The sequence below is a fragment of the Pelobates fuscus genome, chromosome 11 (genome assembly GCF_036172605.1).
Source record: "Pelobates fuscus isolate aPelFus1 chromosome 11, aPelFus1.pri, whole genome shotgun sequence".
NCBI lineage: Eukaryota > Metazoa > Chordata > Amphibia > Anura > Pelobatidae > Pelobates > Pelobates fuscus.
Genome location: NC_086327.1, coordinates 111,189,971 through 111,210,196, shown reverse-complemented (window position 1 = coordinate 111,210,196; position 20,226 = coordinate 111,189,971). Strand labels below are relative to the sequence as shown.

General features: G+C 39.4%; 1 protein-coding gene across 6 annotated transcripts in view; it reads right to left on the bottom strand.

Moving 5' to 3' along the window:
• Positions 1–20,226, bottom strand: part of PLCH2 (phospholipase C eta 2) — a 555,068-nt gene that overhangs the window by 11,213 nt on the left and 523,629 nt on the right. For all 6 annotated transcript variants that reach the window (XM_063436484.1, XM_063436487.1, XM_063436486.1 and 3 more), the window contains 2 exons: positions 18,823–18,969; positions 18,179–18,258 (listed from right to left, as the gene is read on the bottom strand). In XM_063436484.1, coding sequence (XP_063292554.1) covers positions 18,179–18,258; positions 18,823–18,969 — 227 coding nt within the window. The remainder of the gene's footprint in view (positions 1–18,178; positions 18,259–18,822; positions 18,970–20,226) is intronic.

Genomic DNA, 20,226 nt, shown 5'->3' with positions numbered 1-20,226 from the left:
ACAACCTTGTAGGAAAACATCATTAGTTAGAAAAAAGTTGTACATTGGTATTTTGTATCTTGTAAAAACCCTGTACAAGTTGGCAAGTACACAGCTTTGTTTGAATGCAAACATTCTTTAACAAATTTAAAAATAAATAAATAAAATTCATACACAGGGAGCACCATGAGACAAAAAATATACCCACTTATGTAATGAATCGCGTGGGTTATAAGTTATGAAAATGAAGTGCTGTGGTTATAAGTGCATTACCTACAAAATAATGTATTTTTTATTATAAATAAATATAAAAAAAATATTATAATATATTTTTATGAAAACAGTATTCAGCATTCCAGGTTGAATGCAGTATTATTAAAATAACAATAAAAAAAAAATAATAAAAAAAAATAAATAAATAAAAAAGACACATTTAGAAGACGATCCAGAATGCGTAATGCTTAGTAGAATTAGATTTGCACATACAATGTCGGGTTTTATATTTTGGATTGTCTACTTTTATTGTAAAGCAGATACCACCTTTGCTTTCACAGCAGCCAAAGTGTCGATTACATCTACAGTATTCTATACAGGATTATTTTTTTTCAGTTGCCCTTTTCAAGCAGTTATGTTGTTCCTTCTTAGTCGAAGGTGGCCATAAATAGAGAGATGGATAAAGATACCTGACAGGAGATTGAGGGTTTCAGCAAAATAATATTGAGAAGACAAAAAGAAAACAGGATCAGGCAAAGACAAAAGACAAATGGTGATCTTAAAGGCTTCAGGTGGTTCACTTGGTAAAAAAACAAAAAAAACAAAGGGTGATAAATTCTGTAATAGTACAAGATGGTTGAGATCCTATGGTTTGTTGGCTATTTGTTTTGTAGTGTAGAGTAACAGAAAGCTAAAAGAGACAAAGAACAACATAAAACACAACAATGGGATATATTAACATATTTATATGTTATTGATCGTTTCTGGGAATGGGAAGGTTCTGAAATACATCGATTCATTTTCACCCTGGATCAGCTTCATAAATGGTCTTCATATAGGCTCTGAATGGCTCGGTAATAGAACAATTGATGTAATGAACTGATTGCTTTAGTATGTCAGTTGGAAACACTGATGCTTATGAGTTAATTTGTTAGAAACATGCAAAATATGTTGTTCTCACTACACCTTCCTGTGACATGAGGGGGGGTACCTTCATGGCTCCTAAATAGTCTCTGCTTCTAAAAGTAGAATTTTGACACAGAGAAGTCCACTGAAATCACAAACAGACAGAGTAAAGGCAAATCAGAAAGAAACAACGTAAAGAGAACAGATTCACAGCTAAAGAAAAACATAGAAAAATGAGAACATAATGCTTTTTACACGGACCACACAAAGAAGGGACAGAACAGGGAGAGCTTGTCGAGTTAAATGGTTTAGGCTTTAGTTATGTGGGTTCTGATCAAATGCCTACAACACGGTGTTCAAGTTTTAACACTAAGACGTGAACAACCATTGTATTACAAATCTGCACATTGTACATTGACAGGAAACATTTTATAGCACTGTAACAGTGAGCATGTGATAAAACATGTAGTTTGCATGGTCAAGACTCAGGAGAAAGAACATAGTTAGTAAGCTGAAGGACTTGAATATGTTGATGTGAATGCAATCACAACCAGGTAAGCTTTACAACCACAGAATTCTGGTATATTATCATAATTGAAGGTGTTCATTAGACACCAGTTAACAACAGCTAGGGTAAAAGTGTCTTTTGTTTACAGGCACATTTTAGTCACCAGAAGCATTTAATCTAATTTGAATATTTATAGTTCCCAGAATCCTCCAGTACTGTCCTTCCATGAAGGGTTAAACCACAGCCCAGCCCCCTTACTGGAGGTATTGCTAAGGTAGAGATCACACTTCCTTCTAGCCATACCAATTCATACCAGCAACGGGCACTTTGATAGGCTAAAAGTGGTCAGCTGTCACTCTCAGCCAATCAAAGTCACCCATTGCTGATCCGGCTAAATCTACCTCATTAGCCCAAGCAGTGCAGAGTAACTGCAGAGATGCTGGGTAATCTGGTTTAGCATTAAACCATTAAAAACGGTTTCTGTATGTTAAGATGCCAGGGTACTCCAAACACTATAACTACTACAATGAGATGAAGCAGTTACAGTGCCTACAGTGTCCCTTAAAGTAGCATGGGGAGATAGGGAGACCAATAATAATTTGTGAATGATGGTTAAAAAGGGAAATAAAAAGATAATAAAGCAGGTAACTAAAAGGTTAGACATTAGATATTCCAAATGTACTGAAAACCTTAACTATGCATAGCAATAAGCATACATTTTCTTATCAGTTATTTGTAAAACAAATTGATATATTGTAACAATAAAAATAAAAAAATATGAAAATTGCATTAAAATATCAACTTATTGTAGAAATGTCACCATTCTGTCTTTATTTAGGATTTTTACTCCAGATCATCTATCACTCTCGCTACATTCCAGGTGCAAATCTAAACTAAATTGGAAAACAATATATTCCGGACGACAGAGAAAACACATTTGTCATCCAGGTTGTCAAATGCACCTAAAAAGTGCTCCGGTCCAACCTCAATTTCCACGTTTGTTGCAAATTTACCGAATCTATCATTAAAGAATAAAATATATGTTTAAGTCATTAAGCATTGTGTTTAAATGACCGAGGACCTAAAACGACTAAAATTGTGTATTTTGAAGCATATGTCTACCTTTAGACAGGATGTATATTAAAATGAATGCTTTGAAATAATTCGCTTATGCCACAGCGAAGATGAACTGACAGCCATGTTCAGTCCCCGTGGGATTCATAACGCTGTCACAAGCTGCATTTGATGGATGGGGTTTCATATTGTAGATTTCATTGGGAAGCCTAGTTGAAAATGATTTCTTTCCTTTTGTTCTGTTACAACATGTTGCTATAGTTACCCAATTAACCAGTGGTCTGTGTTCAGACTGGAATATCAAGTTACTAAACAATGGGATCTTGTAAATATTTAAAGAAAATGCATTAAAGTAGTAAAATGTACTATACAGTAAGTAGTAAAATACAGTTAAGATTTATGATATTTGTGTAGGAGTTATGTCATACGATATATATATATATCAGAGTGACTAGTTCTATATATGTGTGGCTAGTTGTGTGTGTGCCTATACACTGCATTATTGTGTGAGCCATGCTACCTGGCCGCCCCTGACATTCACAGCTATCATTAAAGCAACTCTATCATCCCCCTACATTTTAGAGCATATAATAAAGATAAAACCATTGAGATTTCAACGCAGGCTAAAGATATTACAAGGCAGAGTTGGGAGTACTGTGTCTTATAAAACATATTCCGAAGAAACGGAACCAGAAATTGTTGGATGACCCTTTTATTAAAATAGAGCATATAATGATACAGTGAAAAAGTGAAAATCCCAAAGTTAAAACTAAAGGCAATCTTGATAAATGGATAATGTAGATATTAGCAAGAGACGATACCTTCCTAAAACCTATGCCAGTGTTATGGAAAATCCTTTATTCAATGATATGATAAATAGTGAGGGTATGTCTACTAAATATCTACTATAGGGTGAAGCTTATTCGCCAAATAAAAGGTTAACAGCAACAAAATATATATAACAGAGACCACTAATAAGGATCAAAACTGGAGACAGGTTAAATAAAGGTAGACTCAGCATTCCTCTAGTATCAACAGTAAGCCGAAACGCGCGTCCGGCGTGTTTTTTTTTTTTTTTTATAAATTCTTTATTTTTGAATTTTAGTTGTGGTATTAGGGTGGGGGTACAGAAAGAAAAATTTGGAAACAAGGTTATTTGATTAGTTAGTTGCATTGGTAACATTAACATTATTTGTAGTAGTTTTAAGTAGCATTTAATTGTACAACATGTTAATTCGGAGTCTGCGTAGTCATTTGTTGTCGCTTTTGGGCTCTGTGTTTTGTGGGGGAGCGTGTCCGCTCCAATAATCTGGTGGGGGGTAGATCAGTGGTGCGTGTAGTCGGGTAGTGTCTTGGTTGTTTGTATGATTGGTGAGTTGTGGTTTGAGCTCTTGGGTACCCCGTGCGTCACTGTTGTTGAAGTTTTTTCAGTCTTGGCTCGTGCTGTTCCCGACTGGGAGTTTTGTGGGGAGGGGATGGGGGTGGGGGTGGGCCGTGTGGGTGGGGTGTGGGGTAGGGTAGTCAGTATGGTAAGATAGTCCTTGTTCTGAGTGAATGAGCCCGATGTTCTGTGGCCTAGGATGGTCGGGTTTGTGGGCTCTTGGTGAGGATTTCCTCAATGTCGGGTACAATGGCTGTGCATGAGTCGTAGTGGTCTATGCCCGATTGGGTGGATGTCGTGTGTTGTGGGCATAGGTTTGTCGCTGGCAGTCCCCAGATGTGTAGTCGCGGGTTTTCTCTGTTTTGGGGTTCAGTCCCCCCTCTGTGGATTTGTGTGAGTGTCTCTTCCTGTTTGTGTTCAGGTGGAGTTCGTTTCGTGATGGGTTATTTCCGTGTCCCAAAGTAGGGTGGTGGCTTATCACCTGTCCGGCCTGGTCAGGGCTCGTGCGTAGGCAATGTTATTTTTGGGGGGGTACCGCTTTGCGCCAGCGGTGTCCTTTATCTAGTAAGTTGGGGCAGTCATCGTGGGCTTTCAAGTTTTGTGCTGCTGGGGAGCTTGTGTGAGGCAGGTTGTGTGTGATGTGGTGTAGGTGTCAGATTCCAGTATGGTGTGTGTAAGTGATAGGGGGGGGGTGTGGCATGAAGTGAAAAGAAGGGTGATGCATTGTGGAGGATGGGTGGGGGGGGGGCCCTTGTGGTACTCAGGGCCGTGTACCTTGGGTGGTCTCAACCGCCTGGTCTGTCCCTCTGTGGTAAGTTGTTTCAGCTAGGTGGGAATTCGTATAGCCATGGGTCCCAAATTTTGTTGAAGTACTTAGTGGTGTCGTGTACAAGGGCAGTGAGTTTATCCATGTTCATGGCTTCATTGATTTTCTGTGTTATTTGCGTCATTGTTGGGGTGTCTGGGCTCCCCCATTTTTCGGCGATTGCACGCCTGGTGGCTAGTGCTAATTTGGCTATGAGTTTGTTCTGTGCTCTAGGGATGTCTCTGAGGGGTCTAGATAACAGCTAGAGCCATGGGTCCATTGGGATAGTTGTGTGCAGTGCCTGCGTCGCCAGTTGCGCTATTTGGTGCCATAGTATGGTTACCCTAGGGCACTCCCACCATGTGTGTAGGTATGTTCCCTTATTCCCACATCCCTTCCAGCAAAGGTCAGAGTTTGTTTGTTTCATTTGTTTCAAACATAGCGAGGTGAGGTACCATCTGAAGAGGCTTTTATACGCTTGTTCTTTGTGGTTGACACAAATCGATATTGTTGCGGTGGCTTCCCAGATGTCTGCCCAGTCGCCTTGTTCCCTGGTGGGGCCTAAGTCTCTTTCCCAGGCTGCCATATAAGGCATAGAGCCTTCCCGTGTGTGTCTACTTAGCAGGGAGTACATCATCGATATTTGTCCCCTTTGGAGTGGGTGGTTTTTGCATGCTTTTTCTAGTGGTGTAAGGGGGGTGGTGCTTGCTTGTCGTATGGTTGGCGTCTCTACAAAGCTACGGATTTGTAAATAGCGGAACAGGTCTCTAGTTATGAGGGGGGTCTGTTGGGGGAGGTCTGCAAAGGGTATGATGCTTTGGTTTTTGTAGAATTGGTGGATACGGATCAGGTCATTGTCCTCGAAATGGGCGAAGTCCCTCGGGGACATACCTGGTGTGAAGTTCGTGTTCCGGAGAATGGGCATTAACGGGGAGGGGCGCGAGATGAGTTCGTGCTTTTCGGTGACTTTATCCCAAATTTTGATCATGGTTAGAATTGCTGGGGAAGTGGGGGGGTCGTGGTCTAGCGTCCTTTGGGAGCCAGATTTGTAAGGAGGGGAAATCTGATCAAAATATGTTGTGTTCCAAGTCGACCCACCTTTAGCGCCTGGGACGGCGTGGATTTGGATTGTTTGTGTCAGTTGGGTTGAGTGGAAGTACTGAGTGAGATTGGGAAGTCCCAGTCCTCCCTGTTTGTTTGGGATATACAATGTTCGGCGTGCTATCCTTGCTCTTTTTCCAGCCCATATGAATTTGTCTATTTTGGTTTGCAGTTTTTTTAAATCTGAGGCGCTGATCGGGATTGGGAGGGTTTGAAATAGGTATAAGAACCGTGGGAGGAGGTTCATTTTGATGGATGTCATCCTGCCAATCCATGAGATTGCCATGTCGTTCCATTTTTCGAGGTCTTGTGAGGCGGTATCGATCAGGGGTGTATAGTTTAAGTTGTAGGTTTGTGTGAGGTCTGTTGGGAGTGTGATGCCCAGGTATTTGATAGCTGTGTGCTGGTATGTGAATGGGTGTTGTGTTTGGAGCGTTTGGAGTGTGGGTTTGTCTACCTGGATCGGTATTAGGTCACACAGATTCCTATCGAACAGCTAATTTGAGACACTAGTGTATCCGGTTACACAGATAGACCAGTTAAAATAGAGGAATTCTGAGTCTACCTTTAAGTCTCCGGTTATTCTGGATCATATCCCACACTAAGGGTTTTTTTTTGTTTTTTGTTTGATTATTCCCTTTCTGACAGTTTTATTACAGAGTAATTTGAAGGCTCTCTATACCCTCTTTTTCCATTCATAGCTTACCAGCACGGCTTACTCTGTGTCTCTTAACTAGAAGGGAAATCATTTCGATACATTTTTGTAACATTGGAGTGTATCCTACGGTTTACATATTGTGATTCAGTTGACAGGTGCGGCTATTTGGTTACATTATTTAACCTGTGTGTGTGTGTGTGTATATTATATTATATATCCAAAGTTATGAAGAAGGTGCACTCACAGGTCTTTTTAAGCAATTCTATTTATTCAAAGTTGCAAATTACATTTGCAAAACAAATCTATATGATCGACGTTTTGACCCCTTATAGGATCTTGAAAAATACCCTATAGGGGTCGAAACGTTGATCATATAGATTTTTTTTTCACATGTAATTTTTTTCACATAGAATTGAATAAATAGAATTGCTTAAAAAGACCTGTGAGTGCACCTTCTTCATAACTTTGGATTTATATACATGCTGAGGTTTGCACCCAGACAAGAATACACACGTTCAGCAATAGGGTGAGTGCCAAGATTACTTTCTTTTACTTACTTTCTTTTATTTATAAATGTATATATTTGTTGCTGTTAACCTTTTATTTGGCGAATAAGCTTCACCCTAAAGAAGATATTTAGTAGACATACCCTCAGTATTTATCCGATCATTTAATAAAGGATTTTCCCTAACAATGGCATAGGTTTTAGGAAGGTATCGTCATTTACTAATATCTACATTATCCATTTATCAAGATTGCCTGTAGTTTGAACTTTGGGATTTTCACTTTTTCACTGTATCATTATATGCTCTATTTTAATAAAGGGTTATCCAACAATTTCTGGTTCCGTTTCTTCGAAATATGTTTTGCATTTAAACTAGGGTTAGGTCCTTACTAGTTGGTTATTCCCTAGAGACCTTTCTCTTTTCCATTTATTCTCTACTGTGTCTTATAGTATATGTCCACTTTGACAAGAAGCGACAATACCACCTTAATTTTTTTTCATTTCCCACAGACTTTGCAAGCAGCAATTGTGGGAATAAGACATTGTCCCGCTTCTCACAAGATAATATCTATGGAGGTTCCTGTGGTCTTGCATCTTTCACAGAGATAAGTGCTGTACTGTTGTGTGAGAGTACAGCACAGACACGGGCTCCTGACGGATGAGGAGCAAAGAGTTGAAGATTTAAGAAGGTGGCGTCCTCGTGTTTACACCCACAGGCCACTGCACCCCAAGCGACAGTGCCACCTCAATGCAAAGACCCCAGAATGTGCCAGAGCTGTTTTAATTCTCTTTCTCCTTACTCATATTCCAAGGGTAGGGGGGTTGAAAGGAAGAAAGATGGTCTCCCCTTCTTTCTGCATTTGGGTTCTGCAGTAGCCAAAAAGTTGCAACTTAGAAGACAGCCTCAACAAGTGGGTGTGTTTGTATAGGTGTGTGATTCCATGGCTTCTGGAATGGTAGGGAACAGACAATCTGACATGGAACAATGTATGACAATGACAATGTAAATTTTCCTGGTGAAAATTATTGGCTACTTTAATTTTTATTTAATAACACAAACATTACTATTGTGTGTGACTCTGTGTATATATACACATTTTAAAATGATCCCACTTTAGTAGAATAGTAATTCTATTGGGTTTGGTAGTCACAATGATGGCAAAGGAAAATATGTTTTAATTTTGCACAAATTTGTTAAAAAAAATGGGCACTATAGGTACCCAGACCACTCCATCTCATTGAAGTGGTCTGGGTGCAGTGTCCCTGTCCTCCTTAGTCCTGCATTGCTATCTGGTAGTTTACTGGTACTTTTCTGGTAATTGCTAGGTGGTACATTCTGGTAATTTACTGAACCTGCAAAGCAAGTCGAAGAAAGATGTAGTGTTGGGGACACAGGGTTAATCTGTATGGTAGCAATGCAAATTGGGTTACTGGAATGTGGAGATCCCGGGATTTAGATGCTCTTTCACAACTGCACACACCTTTCTTGTTACACTTGCTGTTTAAAATTGGGACAGCAGTCACTATTCTTAGTAAAAACAAGCAAAATATACCTAAAAAATATCTAAAGGTTATTTATAAAGAAGCTCAGTATGGTATTTAGCAGGAATGGTAGCAGAAAATAATTTATAACAATTTTTCCAGTCTTCGTTTTATACATAAATGTTGCAATGTTATTGTGTGGCCCGTACTGTAGGTGCCTATTCTCTGTTTTCATTCGACACACTTCTATAATTCAGCTCAATGTAACTGAATCTGAAGAGTTCCCAACAAATACACTTGATTAGCTACATTTGGATGAAAATATGCATCAATCATGGATTTCTTCTGTCTGTTTGCTGAAGTTGCAAATTAGCAGCTGCAATCACAATTCTATTCACAAAAAGAAAAAAAAAACCCTATATACGCTTGTAATCCTACTTAGCAGGATTGTATCCCGCCTTTGTATCAAAGCGTAAAGTGATTCTTTTGTCTTTTGACGGTGTCATGCAAGAGAGGAACATACGGGAGTTGATTGAGGAAATCAAGGCTGTCCTTATTGAGATACAGTGTCCAGAGTGGTCACTGCTTTCTCCACCCTATATGGACATGCCTCCGAGTAGCAAAAAAATTAAGTTCCAGCTATGCATAAAGAGTAATATTTGTGCATATTAATAGAATTAGACCAAACAAAAATCATATTTGTTTTGTTTCCATGGTTAAGTCTCCAGCTTTAGAACATTGGGCCAGAATTGCTCTATAAATATAATAGAATATTTCTTGTAGTAACTCTACAATAGTGTAGAAAACACTGATAATGTATCAGGCAATCTTTAAGACAATCAGAATACAATACTTCCTATTATTAAGAATGATAATTTTCCATCTAAGGTGAGATATATTTCATAAATGTTGTTCAGACACCGTTTACAATATACTGACATTTATGTAATTAAGATAAACAGTAGATTAATTAACACATCCCGTTACACGTTACATTTCAATGTATTCTTTCTGCCTACACAGTATATTTTAATGAACCCACTGATGCTAATGATATAGAATTTAGTTATTAAATGTTCAGGCACAATACTGCATGCATTTATGTAAGTGCCAATTTTACTAGTTTGGTAATAAATGTAGGGAGCTCTTGGCAAGAATGTTACAAAAATTAAAGACTGGTATATTTATAGGTGGAATTACAGACCTTACATTGAAACCTTACACTGTTGACAGATCACATTGCATGTTGGATGCTTAATTAGATCTAATTAACCCCTTAAGGACACGTGACATGTGTGACATGTCATGATTCCCTTTTATTCCAGAAGTTTGGTCCTTAAGGGGTTAAACTGACTATAAAGACTTAAAATTTTCACCACCATGACTAAATCTACAAGAATTCCTGACATGAAAATGTGTAGCTTCGTTTTCCCCTGAGGTTTTGTAAACACTTGAATTAATGTAGGACCTTAACAGGTTTATTGTTGGCAACTAGAAACTGTTCTCTACTATGTTAGCACCACATTTTTGTCAGCCTCTAATGTACTTTACGAGGACATGTTAGTCTTCAACAGCTGCTCAATGTTACCAGTAACAATTCCTAAACCTGGAATGGCCCCCACTCTGTGTAGTAAGTATCAACCTATTTAATTATTAAATATGGGTGTAAAAAATTTGCTTATCTGATGTATCCTTACTAGGTCGGGTTTGAAAGGAGCCTGCTGTGCGCCTGTATGGACGCAAAGAAAGTCTCTGATAGAGTGAGCTGAAAACATTGCTTGCTCAGTAATCCATCCCTAGAAGTCTAAGAAGTCTAAGAAAGAAGTCTAAGATTGATTTGGAGACAGACAAATTGGAGATGAAGAATTTGGTAATGGAAGAGCATCAGTACCAAACAAATTGGAACCACAAGCACATTAAGAGTTATCATAAATAAATAACTTAAAATTTATTTTTTGAGAGGTTAAAACAACATTTGTGTTGTGAAACGATCATTAAGGGATTACTCTTGTATTACTCCATCCCTATAACTTAATTTCAGTGGTTTTACCTTCATACGTTAAACAGTTTTTAAAAGATTTAGCCCCCATGTTTTCCCCCAAGGTGCCAGTCCTCTTTGCTTTCTGTTTCCTCTGGCTGCATAGAGAAATGTTTGCCTTGGACGCCAGTGATGGGTTTGGTGTATACTAATATTTGCAAAGGGTGGTCAGTGAGGACGATAGAGACAGAGCTGACGGGACAACTTTAAGGTTTTTAAACCATTCAAAAATGGTTTAACTCCTGAAAGTAAGGCGGCACACAGGGACAGGGACAATCACTTTGCCAAATCCATTTTAACGTTATACTTCACATTAAAATCATGTAGTGATTAAAATAGCAAATATGTATGAAAAATCTACTGTATACATGTGCCAGTCACACGATTTGCTTGATGAATCCTCCCCAATTCTATATTTCCTCTAAATATGCTCACTACATTATCAGATCCCATTTCTGTTCCCATTCTTCGACCTAACTTCTCCATTCTTTCTCTCTTCCATACAAATTTATATAACACAGGAGGAGCAGCGCGGGGTGGCAAAAACATTGGAATCAAAGCTGGAAGGAGTAATTTTCTTTATAATCGTTAATTCATCCTACAGCTTTTTTGAAAATGAAAAGGAACTCAAATTCCCTTCTACAGCCTCCCTGTATTCCCACTCCTTCCATCTTACTTCTCCATCTTTTTTCCAAACCCCCCTCCATGCCAATTTTGGAACTCTATAGGGTCCTACCTAATGCAAATAGAATGAATGTAACTTAATTTCCACCAGTGGATTGCAATGTTTATATAACTAAGTCTCAAATCGGCAAAGTGTTATTCCATGCAGGGAAAAAATACTTAATAGAATAAATCTACCACTTCTTCCTACAAACAGGATGCTCTGGATTAACAGAGTCACCATTAGACCCATTGTCCATTAAAATTCTTGAGTTCACTTATTGCTTTTCATTTTATTATTTAATCAAAATACTATAATACAGATCGATTAGTGGTAGCGAAAGGATTGCACTCGTCTGTGCGTGGATAAGAAGATTTCAGGAAGTGCAAACCTGGATATTTTGTGAATTCCCATTTCAACAAGGCAAAACGTTGCACAAACCAACTGCGCTAAAACAAAATAATCTATGGGATTATTAACAAAGCAATGGAAGGTTTCTAAAGGCAGGAATCTTCCCACAAGTTCGAAACCTCTTTGGAGGTTGAGATAAATCTTTAGTTAAAAAAAAAAAAAAAGAAGGAAAATATAAAAAGGAAAAAAAAAAAGAATAAGAAAAAAAAAAAAAAAAAAAAAAAAAGAGAGAAGCGTGTGGGAAATACAGTTCCTCTAGATGGCCCATTAAATTCTCCATGGAAACATGCAAAGGATGCCGATGACTGAGAAGCAGTTCAAGCAAGAGGCATCACTTTTAGCATTGGCAAGAGCACAGGGCTCAACAAAACTCAACAAAACAACTTGTTTGGTTTTCATTCTTGTTGTTGTGATGTTCTGGCCAGTGGTACATAGAATAACTTCAAAAGATGTACTGGTTCCCAAAGCCACAGAATATCCTTGACTCCACTATGCATTCAAACTTGCCATATGACCAGAAATCCTTGGTGTGTATTGTAGTTTAATCAGAAAATAAATAAGTAAACACCCTAGGGGTCAAGAGGCTGTGAATGAAAAGGGAGAGCTTGGGAAAGATGATGTAAAGGAGTTTAATATTCGTATCGTGTGCTGCGAGAATGATCAGAAAGTTATGTAACGAACACTCTCCTCTGGAAAAAAAGAAATAAAAATAATGGTCTAAAAAGGCCATTGACTTCAAAAGTAAAGCTATTTTGCCTAATGTTACATAATATATGACATTATTTAAATACATCAAATAAAAGCCATTATTTTTTTTGTTTTTAGCAAGTTGTATGTACATTGTACATCCAAGTTCTTTTATCATTTAATTTTGTCTGCGCAACGGTTTTCTAAAAACAAAAATAATACAATATATACACAGACAGTGTATTATATGACAGCCTAATTAAAATCATTAAAAGTATTGTAGCAGCAAGCATGGTCCTGAAGGTTAGGTCAAATTTGGAATTTTAGGATTTGTAATTTTTCCAAGTGGACGTTTCATTAATTCCATTTTCCAAGTGAAATGGCAATGTTTTCAGTTGCAGCATATTAAAAAAAAAAAAAAAAAAAAAAAGGTACATGGTACCCAGACCAATGAGAACGAATGATCTGGGTGCCTATAGTGTTCCTTTAAGGGTTAAAATAAATAAAGCAAGCTATATATTTGGCATTTGGCAATACCAACACTTTTGTACTGTAGGAAATCTGTGTAACCGATTTAAGATTTCATATAACTTTTCTGGGATGGCATAGTATATTCACAATCACAAAGCAACAGCTACGTTTTTCTGCTCTTTAATAAAAAATAAAATAATAATAAAACCATAAACTGTAAAATAGTAAAAAATGGTGAAGGTGCATCGCAAAGTTTAGGAAAACACCCAGAATTGTGGTAACTAGGTAACGGTAATGTGACGGAGCTCCAGTACTCCAACTGAATACTTCCGCCAAGTCCGCTTCCTCGTAGCTATCAGGGACCCTGGAGCACTTCACACCCAGTCGTCGAGGCTTGACTGGGATCACTGAGGGCCTTTTCCACCCTGGACCAAACACCAGATGACACTTGGTGAAGGTTAAAACAACAACTAACTTTAATGGACATAGTACACATATTTTAAGCCCCCAACAGCCTCATCTGCATACACTAGGTTGATAGGAGCACTACAGTACAAGGTAGGGTGGGGTCAGCCAATAGCAAGGGCTGATGGGAGATTGAGGAGGGACGGGGCAGCAAGTTTAAACTGGTCTGGCAGTGTCCCTGGGACAATGCCCTGCTGGGGAAACAATAGGACTGGAAAAAGGGGGAGAGGGAGGGGAAGAGGCACAGACAAGCAATGCAATCAACATACCCTGCACCAATAATGGGTATAGGGTGACCAAAACACAAAAGGAATCTGGGGACCCACACATAGTATCTGTCGTCCATCCCCAGTGATGGTGACTACATTCACATATCTTCCCCCCCAAAGGTAGAATAACCAGGTACCAGACCGGTTGGTTGAGTTAGTCAGGTAACAAGTCCCAAAAAGTCCATCTATCCTGTTAGCCTCCTCGACAAAGTTCTACAAAGTTTGTAAGTTTGTCACGGTCGGGTGCATGGAGCCCTCATAACCGATCTGTCCGTGGAAGTCTGGTTTTGGCAGGCCAGACTGGGCTTCCTGGTCACCCTGTGCCCTTAATAAGCACAGGGTGACAGACATAAGAGGGGGCTTGGAAGTGGAGAAAGGTAGTTCCCAGTAAATCTGCCATGGCCCCCCTCCCAAACTCAAATCTATCTCCATATGACGCCACTCTCAGGTGGCCACTGTGACACCCACACACCCCAATAGCAAACCTGGAACCCTGTGTCTCCAGCCCAGGATAGTTTCCAGTATATTTTTCCCCCTTCAGAAGGAGACCAATACAGGGGACCGCAGATGAGTTGACTTCGGAGTTAATCAGTACATCTAACCCACCAAGGCCCTCTCCAAATCAGTACCCCAAACAAATTGCTCATGCAAGAGCAGCACTCACCCAACCTATCTCTGCATCTACCAACGCCTATACCTGTCGCTGGAGATGTGTGCTCTTTGTCCTGGCTCGCTGGATTTCTCTCAGCCGCTGGAGGGAAGGCAGGGTGTCTGGGCCCCCTTTGACATAGGGTTGGGAAACTGATCTCACTGTCCTGCCTCCCTGGGGACCACAGGTAGAGACCATAGTTCCATCCACCTGTACTGGATAGAGATCCCCCATTGCTTGTGGAGAAGGGATGAGGTTAGCGGTGCTTTGCCCTGGGATCCTCTCTTCTGTGGGGCCAGCTGTATGTGATGCCTCAGGCTTGTGGGTTACGAGTGGGTTTGGAAAGAGGCCAGGGGCACTCTTCGTTGATGCCAGCACTTCATCTGGGGTGGCGGTATACTCCTCAAATTCCCTCACCGAAAGGTTGTCCTCCCCACTCTCAAATTCTGGCATTGCTGCATGTTGGGGACAGAGACCAGCAGTGCTCTGTCCCGATGCCAGTGCTTCAGCTGGGAAGTAATGAGCTTTTTTTGTTTCGCTTGCAGGGAATACTGCTGCACAGTCTCCAGTAGCTTCCTATAACTATTTTTCAGACTCCACTCTAGTTTGACCAGATAATCTAGGTCAAACATCAGGGTTGGCACCTGATCAAGCATTGGCGCCCTATCTTTGTGTATCTTCCAAAGCGAAGGGTACCCCCTTTCTATAAACAGGTGAGCTTCCTGGAGATTATCCCATAATAGGCCCGAGCCACCAAAACCATAGCCCTCCGGGGATCAGTCCCTCTCCAACCCTAAATATTCCTGCTCTGCCTGCCACTTCAGAGCACGGTACAGGTTTTCCATCTCCACTTCCTCCTGGATCAGCATTTTCAATTTGGATACCCATTCCTCCTGGCGCTGCTTTCTCAGTAACAGTATTCTCAGCTTCCATTGAACCTCCGCTTGTTGTCTTGTAGTTGGGAGAAATTGGTTTCAATATATCCTCTTAAACTGGAGCACAGTCTCCCAGAGCTCCAAACGTACCTGATTCCTCAGCTCCAAGGTCTCCTCCTCTGAAACCGATCTGTTGAGCAGGTTAAGTGTCTCCCACAGTTGACTACGAAATTTAGATGCTATGGTTGCTCTTGTAGCCATTGCCATAACCTGAAGCACTATTTAGCTGGTATGTTTGTCCCAAACAGGGATAGTTTCCATAGTGCATCTTTCAGGAACTTCCATTCCTCGACCTTTTCTAATGAGAAACTGCTGTACTGATGGTTCTCCATGAGGTCTCCGAAGGTTCCAGAGGAGGAAGTCAATCCCGCAGCTGCCACCAAATGTGACGGAGCTCCAGTACTCCAACCGAGTACCTCCGCCAAGTCCGTTTCCTCGCAGCTATCAGGGACCCTGGAGCACTTCACACCCAGTCACCGAGGCTTGACTGGCATCACTAAGGGCCTTTTCCACCCTGGACCAAACACCAGATGACACTTGGTGAAGGTTAAAACAACAACTAACTTTAATGGACATAGTACACATATTTTAAGCCCTCAACAGCCTCATTTATATTCAGTAGGTTGATAAGAGCACTATAGTACAAGGTAGGCTGGGGTCCGACAATAGCAAGGGCTGATGGGAGATTGAGGAGGGACAGGGCAACTAGTTCAAACTTGTCTGGCAGTGTCCTTGGGACAACGTCCTGCTGGGGAAACAATAGGACTGGAAAAGGGGGAGGGGGAGTGGGAGAGGCACAGACAAGCAATACATTCAACATACCCTGCAGCAATAATGGGTACAGGGTGACCAAAACACAAAAGGAATCTGGGGACCCACACATAGTTTCTGTCGTCCATCCCCAGTGATGACAGGTAACATATGTAACGTATAAGGGCTTTGGTCTCAAAATGTTACTGCATTGTAAGCTGGAAATTGGTAGTCAATCAAACTTATCTTTGATCTTATTTAATCCATAATGTCATAAACATAAATCTGCACACCAGTCAAGCCATAAGACTTGCTTTTCCCACAGAAATCACAAATGTGCTGTTACTACCGCAAAGGATTCTGGATGGGCATATGCAAATTAGTTTAGCAAAGAATCACATTTTTGCCTATTGCCTCATTCCATATATATGCCACAGAATTATTCTAGGCTTCGGTTGTATCAATCCAAGTTCTGTGCTACACAACTTATTAGTTAGTTGTTTTAGTACATGATGAACCGCACTTTGTTAGGATAAAATGATGTCAGCCATTGAAGTCTGTGCGTTCACAGCTGAGGCCTGAAGGGAAAGTTTTTTAAGCCACGCCAGATGGCTTTAAATAATATATCACTGCAACCCAGAACAATATATTATAGAGAAAATGACTTAAAGTGATGTGGGTAAATTATATGCTGTGTTTTGTGTGTCAGGGTGAAAACAGTGCCTTAATAATGCTTGCAGTTACTGCCTTTCCTATACTGCCCTCTAGTGACTGGGAACAAAATCCACACCTAAGCATTTGTTTTCATATCAGAGTGATAAGCTTCTGTGCTGCGTTACTGCGTAGATTAGTAAGACCAGTAGTATATGCAAACTTTATTAAAAGACAGTATTACAAATTGATACTAAATGAAAACAAATACTATAGTGAGATACAAAGCCATACCTCCCAACATTGACGCAAGTCAAGCCACTAGTGACACGCATAATGTACGAAGAGGCAGATATGTTTATTCCACTGAGGTATGCCTTCGCCCTTTTTGAGGACATTCCAGGATTGTCTTTTGCAACAATATTAAAATGACCTGCCTGCTTCATTATATCCATATAAGTGAAACATTCACAAAGCCTATAACCAGTATTAATGGCCATAAAATAATGGTCAGTGTGACTTTGGATGAAAACAAAAGTCCTGCGTCAGGATTTGATGGCAATTCACAGTCTGGTATTCAAAAACATATTGCAAAGTGTACATTTGTCAAATCGAACCACATTACTACATTAGCAGCGCAATGTGTTAAATATTTGTTTTTACAGTTTTCAAAGAGCTGGATTGGTTTTATTATAGGATGTATATTATAGACCAGGGGTGCCAAAAAGGCAGATCCCCAGATGTTTTAACACTACAGCATCCATGATGCTTTGTCATTCTAAAGCATTATAAAGACATGCAAAGCATCACGGGTCATGTAGTTCTACAACATCTGGGGATCTACCTTTTGGGCACCCCTGTTATAGACTATTTGTATATACTGACCAACCTAGACATAGTTTTCCCTTGGTAACATAGGAGTTGTAGTTTAAAAAAAAATAAAAAATGTTCTACCCCCTTTTAAGTGCATAAATCCATTCCCAATCTCTGGGGAACTACTAGGATTTGCCATTGAGACTCTATTCCCAGAATGATTTTCCAATGCCGTGTTCTGTGGATAGGAATGGAGTGGAATATCGTGTCCAAACTCATCAATATCCTTCCAATCCCCATAGCATGTTCCAAGCAAAGAGATCACAGAGAATAATCCATTCACACAGTCCCATGTGTTTTCCCATATCATGGTGTCATTATCATTAAATGGTATGATAGTGAAATATATTCTATGCTGTGTAAATATATTTTATGTTTAACTGTTACTAAATTAGAGACGAAAATCTCTCTCAACTAGTGGAGCCGATACATTGCAGGGCACGGGACCTTATAGTACATTGCTTCCAATGTTCAGATTATATTATTGTAGAGCAAGGAAGAAAGTTATAGAGAAGGTTCTAAAGGATGTGGCAACGTGAGAAATTGAACAGCAATACCAAGGTTAATATAGAAGAGACACATTAACAAAAATGCTTGCATTACATAGGGTTACATTATATCCGTATCTTTATGATGATCCAATGCAATACGCAGTTCTGAACCTTTAATCATGATCCATATAGAAAAATCAGGAGGTACCCACCTTACCACTGATGTCATTGATTGCTACATGAACAAAGATGGACGCTTCTTCCATACCTTCCAGGTAAACGTGCCGATAGCCTACGGGAAAACAAATGTGGTCATTTCTGTTGAAGTCGAGAAGCTTGCACACATAATTTATCAGACATGTGAATAAAGTTGAGCTAAAGTAAATGGGAAACGGTTCGATGTATGAAATATTCTTTAAAAACTAAGAAAAAAGAAAAAGATATCTCTAAAAGACTACTAGATCCATTTAATTAAAAAGAGCACGGAAATCCCAGTAGGTGGAACTGTATCAATAATCAATACCGCTTACGGGCGAATTAACGGGTGTATCGGGGCCGAAAAAAACAAAAAACATAACAGAAAAGATAATTTTCCTATTCTACGAATAGACCTCCTAATGATATCTTACAATCATGTCCATAGAAAATGCATGCTGTAATGTATGCTCCCTGAGGGAGGCTGGGGTTTTTACAAGAGGCAGCCCCCAACACATTTTCTTTGGTTGCTAAATAAATAGGTGAATTAATCACCAGGGTAAGAAAAGAGCTCACTTAGAATTGGGATCTATGACAGGTCATGAGTGGGGCAAGAAAACAAAGATGTGATTTAAACATTGTTTATGGAAAGAACCATTACCTGGCATCATGCTACTGAAAGAAAGCGTTCTCTGCCCAATGAAGTCACGGCCGATTGGATCGTGATCCCACACGAGGAAACGTATAAGCGAGATTTCTGGCATGTGGACGGTAAACACAAGAGTTTCTTCCCACATAGGGTTGAAGCCTTGAAATGGAAGATAATTAAATATATATATTACGCAAAGAAAACAGTCAGGAATATTGACAAAGTGGGAATCCAAAGTGAATGTCATATTTAAGGTCAAAATAGCCAAACTGGAAAAAGTATAACAATTTGCTATGCTTCGCAGGTCAGCTACTCTGTCCCGAAATGTGAAATTCCGTTTGAATTCTTAATTTAATAAATAATCCTATTAGATTTACCATAATTTTACACCTTCAGAAAATGTATGTGTGGTGAAACCGTGTCAAACTGATATATATAATGAGTTTCACCTGGAGCAATTTATAATGAAGTTGAACATTCCCTCATCAACATATATCTCTGAACATTCCAAAAATATAAAAAGATGACACCTTGGGAACCGGAAGGTTAGACACAAATCTTTATGCACTGAAATAGTCTCCAATATACATTCTATCTGCTATTACTGGGCTCAACATTTCCTCTTGGCACCAACTGTTGGAAAGTAGAAATTGCAGAAAAAAAATATTATATTGGCTTCTGATAAATAATGATTAATTCATAATATATACATTTTTGTCTAGCAATAGAATTGTGCCGCTATAGAAATTGAATAACGCACATTTTAAAACTGTCAGATCTAAGCATTCTTCGTTTCATGATTTGCTGCCCAAAATGGCGGCCAGGTAGAGAAAAGGATGGAATTTTGGCTCAAAAAAATAAAAAAAGATATGAACATCATATCATGATCAAGCCCTGTAGGCATTAACGGCAGCCCTTCCAAGAAAGACTTTGTTAAAGCAAGCCTATTGCAGCCTAATACAGGCATATCAACATTTACATTGAGTAATATGTATCTGCATTTACTTTACTTTTTTTAAAACAAAATTGTGGTTATAGCCAATTGGAAATATTCATGATATTGGCTGCACATACATCAGACAGCCTGCTTAAACATCTATCCATTCCACTTTGTTTCATTGTCCTCTATTGGCTAGTGCAACAGTATACATTAATGACTTGACTAATTATGGTGTCATTGTGTTTCAATGCACCAATTCTTTGTGTGTGACACAAACAAGTCAGCTCAGCTCAGAAAATGATAAACGCTCACATAAGCTACGGGCAAAGTATAGACACAGTCATAATTCAAGTAATGCCAATACTGGCTTCTGTAATTAGTCTATCTTTTACATAATTTAAATAGACATCTCCAGACCAAGTGTTACATGTTATATTGTGCAGTTGTTAGTCAACATAGGAAGAATACATGTATGT